This window comes from Olea europaea, unplaced genomic scaffold (assembly GCF_002742605.1).
Source record: "Olea europaea var. sylvestris unplaced genomic scaffold, O_europaea_v1 scaffold531, whole genome shotgun sequence".
NCBI lineage: Eukaryota > Viridiplantae > Streptophyta > Magnoliopsida > Lamiales > Oleaceae > Olea > Olea europaea.
In genome coordinates this window covers 162,378-169,292 of record NW_019263633.1, presented here as the reverse complement: position 1 = coordinate 169,292, position 6,915 = coordinate 162,378, and the positions used below count along the sequence as shown (strand labels likewise).

Below are 6,915 nucleotides of genomic sequence, written 5' to 3'. Positions count from 1 at the left end.
CACATGGACATTCCGTTAGTCACGTCATCACTTCCGTTAGGGTTTACATATGGAAGTTAATTCAATTAGTAACGTTCGACGTTTGGATAAGATCCGTGGCCAAATCTCAATATTTTAAACTTTATTGAATAATCAAAGATATGAACATAAATTTAGTGACTATTGGAACAATCCTCTCTAACTTGGGTTTTGATGACTCTCTCTCCAGCTTTTGAATTCCTTCTTCTCTCTCTATTAGTTTTGAGTATGTAATCCTCGTGTATAGGCTTGCTTGCGTAATCGGTGGCCGTTGTATTTGCCTATTGTGCACCTGGTTTATGGTGCTTGCGGTTGAGCGAGTTAAGCGTTGTTCTCGAGTCGTGTTTTATGAGATCCTCTTGAATCTATGACTATAGCTGATGGTTGATTTGATTCCTTTGTACATCGATTCCTCTGGAAGGCATGGTTTTCACATAGTGTTGGACTGATACTGAGTTCCTCAGATTAGACCATTTTATTTTGAATTGGGTGAACAATTTTTGGCATTCCTGATCTATATTTTCTGCATTTTACTTTACTGGTTTTCGGTGCTGTGATTTTGCAATTTCATCTGTTTTTTCGGTCGATTGAGTTGCTGGAAATATAGAATTCTTTAGGTGAATTCTGATTTGGGACAAAAGATGAAAAGAATCCCAACACTAGACTCTAGCCCAGATAAATAAAAATGCCTACCTAGACACGATATGGCCTATCCAAAACCCATATCTTCATACCTTGTTCGATCTCTCTGTTCTGACAAAAACCCTGCCTCAATGTTTCTGTCCTTTAATTTTTATATATTTTTTGTGAATTCAAACAGTAAATGAACTGGCCGACTCATTTTGATACGACTAGCGTAGTGAAGGTATCATAGACAAATCACGCATCCAATTGAATTGTGACCAACTAACATTTTCCTTGTGTTTGTGTATCTAATATAATTCAATGGCTCTTGCATTTCACGTCCCATTACTCACATAACACACTTGACTGTCCACAACCTTGTTCCTAGTACAGAACAAAAAGAGTTCTAATTTAACTCACAAGCATTACTAGTTTTAGTAGATAATTACCTGTCAAATGGAACAATTCTTTGCAACAAATGTTACCAGTGAGGAAGACAAATAGTTTTCAACATCTAAATCCATTCTAATTAGTGCTAATTCAAAACCAAGAGAGCCGATACCATCTAGCTAAATTACAACAACAATCTGCAATCCAACGCAGTCGCTTGGAGAAGAAATCAATTTTCAGGGATTGATATAGAGATGATCTGACCTTGTGAAGAAGCTCAAGTCATCTTCCAAAGTTTTATGTAGTCTAAAAATCATGAATTTTGAAGTTAGACACCTCACTTGAGACCGACTCGAAGAATTTTTTTTCTGGCTGTGGACGTATAGTATTGCTACACTATGAAGCCAGCCATTTTGGTCGAGCATACCATCCAATGAAGCCATTCAGTCAAGCAAACATCTCAGAGTCGGAGTGTGAGATCTGGTGTAGATTCATCTCCATCCTTAGAAGTATTAGGCTCGACAAAATTTCCATTTGAAGATCCAACCTGTACAATTAGTCGATGAGAAATATTTTCGGTAGATACCTGATGAAAACTACCAGGCCATAGCAGTATTGAATCATCCTCAACGTAAATGGGCTGACTCATGTAGCCATTTTCAAATCTTGTGCCGGCTCTAAACTCAAATGGCCTCATTGGTGGCACAAAACCGTGATGCACTGAAGCATGCTCTTTTATTCCTAGACATCGGGATAGAGACCCGAGCAAAGGCAGAGATGCCACACTAGCAAACCTCTCAGGAAAAATGCCCATTTGTGTAGCCCTTTTGGCCAGTGTCCTTTCTCGCTTATGGGCATTCTGATGACCCCCAAGTGCCTGAGAACTCAAAAACTTTCGTTGACAGAAATTGCAGGAAAAGGCTCGTGGAGGGACCACTTCTTTAGTTAGGATTGCGGGTTCATTACAACTCTCACTTGTGCTAGATATCAGAAATCCCATGGATTCGGTGCAGTCTAACTGATTCTTGTTTGATCTGAAGTTGAGAGATAAGTCGAGGGAGGTAGATTCTGGATTCAGTTGAATGTTTACTTGATCCAATTCATTCTTGAAGTCAGTCAGTCCATCTTGGATTGATACGTTGGAAGCAACTTGGCTACTAACATCAGAATCATTCTCTACAGAGGGCTCCGCTTCAAGATCAAATTTTTGGGATTTCATAATTCTCTGGGCATCTAAGAAGCGAAATGAACAGTTCGTGTTGTCAATAAGCAAATTCCAGTGTAGAGTATCTGAGAGTGCCAGCCGACAGCTTGAAGCTGATATTTTCTTCCCTGCATATAATGGATATTTAAGATTTAATTGAAAGCAAAAGCAGGAGTAACAACTATAAAGGTAAAGCTCAGAATATGTAGGTCCAGTGATGCAATAATCACTTCATTCTGAATCAAAAGCAATGATTTTGAGACAACATAAAACGGCACAAAAATGGAGACATGTTCATTAACTAAACATTTTCCCCCACTACATTTTGAGGGAAATCATCACTTTGAGAACATAATTGTTGTTGCTCGGTATTTACAAGATAAAACACCCTGAACTTGGCACAAAGTGACTTATTACTTCTAATTATACTTGTAAAAACTGTACAAGTTACTTTCTGATAAATCTTTGCTCTGATCTAATTTCCCCTTTTACACTGACAGTTAACCCGACAAAGAAGGAAAATATAGGGAATTGCATTAATCTTATTATATCTAACACAGTAATTAAAATGAAGCCAAAATGATTCCAAGACATCACACCAATTTCATTGCTCAAACAAAATATGTAAACATGTATCAAGTAAATCTTGCCAAGGTAAATAAGGCAACAGAGATTAGTGATATTCTTGACCAGATTTTATAGGCTAATCAAATCGAAGAAACGAAAAGAAAAACATATATAGAATAGAAGCTTCATCAGATACTTCTGAGAATATTAGAAATTCTGCACATGCAGAAATAACTAACCAGAGAGTAAATTTGCAGAAATAGTCTTTGAGTGGAGCAGTTTCAGTTCTTCATCAGACGGAAAAAAAACAAGGCTATTTTTGCCCTTATTAGTGAAACATAGAAAAATTGAGACTTGAAAGAAGCAAAGAGAAGGGAATGCTGAGAAAGGGGTGGGAGAACTGTCTTATGTTAAATTATGTAAAAACAAAGGTAACAAGAGGTGGAGAGGACAATGGTGGGGGGCGTAAGAGAAGCCAGAAAATGTTTTGTTAGGCCTTTGAGATTATAGTTTAAGAGAACAAAAGGAAATGACATCACCCTCAACAGGCAACCCCTTTTTGTTTTTTTATTTTTATTTTTGGTTCTTCCTAAAAGAAAACGCTGCTTCAGATGCAAAAGTACCATTAGACTGTGTAATTATAAGCAAGATTGTAGCCTATTTTTCTTCTTGACATTCTTGGTGACTTGGTGCAAAATGACATGCATTCAGACTCACCAGTGAGCATTAACTTTCAGAATGTTCAACATAATACTACATTCATCTAATCCATCCAAAAAGGTCCAGATTCCCATTAAAATTTAGCAAATTCTGGCTATTGTAGAGCATTCAACGAGAACCCTTTTCAGTCATGCTATAGTGCCTGAAAAGTTTGACAGAATAGTTGACATAATGTCACATGACATTTATTATTGAATTGTCTAAAACATAGTCATCTTTTCCATTCGGTCATTTGTTGCCATCACTTCATCTGTTACTGCATCTGTCGATTCTTCTGGCAAAGTGGCGTAATCCAACCCTTTTTAGTTTAGACAAAATGGCAAGGACATTCCCTCTATTGCAAATTATGCTACAGAAATATTAAGATTTTAGTACGAGTTACGGGCATTCTAATATTACAACTGAAATTTGCAAAATCAATAATTCTTTTTCTTTTTCAATGTCACAGAGGTAGAACATATAGATGGGTTAATCAACACATAAACCCTTGATTTTTTGTAAGAATAATACTATTTGTTCATCATGGTTTATAGATTGATGTACATGATGTACAAAATGATAATGTGGATGACTTCAAGCTAACTTCTTCCCTTTCTTTCTTTTTGCTTTCTTTATCTCTCTTTCGCGTCATAATTATGTACATCAATCTGTAAATCAAGATGTATAAGTAGCATTTCTTTGCGTTAATCCCCAAAGGCACGAATTTTATCATTCGGAAGTGTCAACCGTGGTTGAGACGCGGCGCTTTGTCTCTAGCTAAGAGCTGTTACCCTTGAGGGCACTAGTTATCACTTTTTTGGTCCACCAACACCAGGAACCCACATTCCCATTCACATTCACTCTCTCTGTCATGCATATTATATGATTTTGTAGTACCAAAGATAATTTAGTATAACTATAGGGTCTAATTAAATAGTATGGAATAATTGTACCACCATGATAGTGCTCTAGCTTTATATATTCACATGCTTTATAACTTTAATTTGTGATTAATTAACTATAAACATGTGGCTTATCTGCTGATTATTTGGTCCTGCTTTTCAGAGGTATATGCTTAGATCCTGTGTATCTTTGGTATTAGATTCTTCAACTTGTGGGGGTAATGCTACTTTGTCTTTTTATATGTTCGACACTTATCGAGTTTCTTTTCAAAATTTATTATTCATTTCCAACATTAAAGGGTAGTGGGTGAGGATTTGATTTGACCGAGATGACTAGAGACCGACTAAGATATAGAAGTTTACAATTAATAGAAATCTAAGCATACATTTGGTTCATATTTATCAACATTTAATCTATTTTTATCTGCATATTTTGGAAGATCTCACAAATATAAATCAAACCGTCTATAAACACTTTAACGAACTAGTGAAAGATAGAAATCTTGACGATATTTCAAGCCCAACATCCAACCTACAAGGAAACCCCAACATTCGACCCGTCAATAACCAATCACCCTGCTCAAATGTTTACGCCTAATTTAACAATTCATTTTTTACAAACTCATTTTCAATTACACAATCTTTCAGTGAAATAATTTCAAACATAAATTCGAAATTTTTCCCTAACTTTTTTAGCTGTACATTCTTAAAAAAATCATTATTACAAAATCTATTCTCCCAAAAAATAGTGATCAAGCAAACCCTTTATGCTTTCATTAAGCATGCACCAGTAAAGCTTTGTAAGAGTGCAAACCTAATTCAAAGTAGCTCTTAGACCTTAGTTCATTTACTTGTAAGATTATTTTATTTATAACATACATATTAGATTGTCTCTCTCTCTCTATAATTCGTTGATTAAACTCATCACATATTGAAAAAGTAAGAAAACGCTTCCCGTAATTTGGATTACTTGATCTATTTTTTAAATTTTAAATTTTAGAAGAATTAACAGTTATTTATTATAGTTCTACTCTCTGTGTCACTATTTATTTTAAGATTTCACAGGCGTTGGATGAAAATTTGAGTTGCGGAACATGTTAAAGAGAAATATATTTGTGTTTCTTTAATTTTATAAATCTAGATAAAGTTATTACCAAGCTTTATTGCACCTTTGGCTTAAAAAGCTTACGTTTTATTAATATCATAAATTACAAGTTATTTATCTCAAATTATCGTTACTTTAATTTCAAAATCAGTGACTTATAAATTTAAATAAAAAATTGAGCCACGTTAAGATTTTGACAAACATTGATGAAATATAGGATCGAAAAATTGATAAAAATTATGTGTCCCATTTATGCAAGACCTTAAGCAGCCGTCTATACTCCTATAGTTCGGAAGACCCTGGAAATAGTACTATTAAATCTATTTCTAATAGTTATTTTTAACTTGTTAGTTTGAACTCACTATTAATGAATTTTCAATCTGAAAGATTCATGGCAAAGTTCACCATTGATAATTTTACAAAGAATTTACAAAGAACTTACATTCTAGAACAAAAAATATAGACGGAAAATACGCCGAAAGAGGTGATATTAAAATGTGAATTAAAAACTAGAGGTAAGATTATTAGACAAAATTTTAAAATTCAATTGAACTCATGGTTTAACACTTTTTGATAAGAAAGATATGTTGCAAAGAAATTAAATTAATTTATACTTTGTTAATTAAGAAGCCATTGTAAATAAATATGAAACATATTTACAACATAATAACTCTCGAACGTTTAAGTTAAGCATTCGTCGTTTAACGAGTAACGAAGGTAGAATTACGAGAGCTTTGGGACAATTGCAAGTGGTCCAAGGGGCACTTGCATGCTCCTAGGAATCAGTCCGTTGGTGATTTTGGGGTTATATGTAGCCATTGTCTACTTCAGTCGACGGATGCCACTGAATAAAGCATACTATCACTTTGTTTATTATACAGTTGCTTTGGCAAATGAGTTTGAAGTACAATATATTTCGATAACTAAAAATATGTGCAAAATATCTTATAGAGCTATGTTTCAAGGCTAAGTCCAGCGGTGGGGGCACCCTCCCTGCAGCTAAGACCAAAGGGACGATCGAAATTATGATATGTATAATAATAAGCAAATCATGATTTAATAAAACATTGAAAATGAAGAAATTCAAAAGAAATAAAATTAAGCGAGTTGTGCAATATATTAATAGCACATCACCTTAAGACAGATTTTGTTCCCCACGCTTGTGCTAACATGATCAAATCAACGTTTATTACTAAAGATATAATGATTTTTCCAAAATTAATATAGTATAATATTAATTTTTCCTTGGAATTAGAGCTTGATTGTACTATTCTAGACCAAATAATATCAAAATTTAAAATAATGAACACAAAACTTGAAAATAATTAGAAAAACTATTTGAAATTGATTTGGAGTGGAAAAAGTAGAATTAGATGGGTACAATATATATAATTCAATATGTCTAG

The 6,915-nt window shown here is 34.2% G+C and overlaps 1 protein-coding gene across 1 annotated transcript; it reads right to left on the bottom strand.

The window, feature by feature from the left end:
- Positions 1-1,010: 1,010 nt before the first annotated feature.
- Positions 1,011-3,203, bottom strand: LOC111388846 (zinc finger protein 4-like). Its single transcript, XM_023013659.1, has 2 exons — positions 3,043-3,203; positions 1,011-2,364 (listed from the first exon to the last, which is right to left on the bottom strand). The coding sequence occupies exon 2, from the start codon at positions 2,249-2,251 to the stop codon at positions 1,493-1,495; it is 759 nt and encodes a 252-aa protein (XP_022869427.1). The 5' UTR covers positions 2,252-2,364; positions 3,043-3,203; the 3' UTR covers positions 1,011-1,492.
- Positions 3,204-6,915: the final 3,712 nt, after the last annotated feature.

What these genes read in the sequence shown, in the direction of transcription:
- LOC111388846 (XM_023013659.1), bottom strand. Translation starts at nt 2,251, where the DNA reads ATGAAATCCCAAAAATTTGATCTTGAAGCGGAGCCCTCTGTAGAGAAT.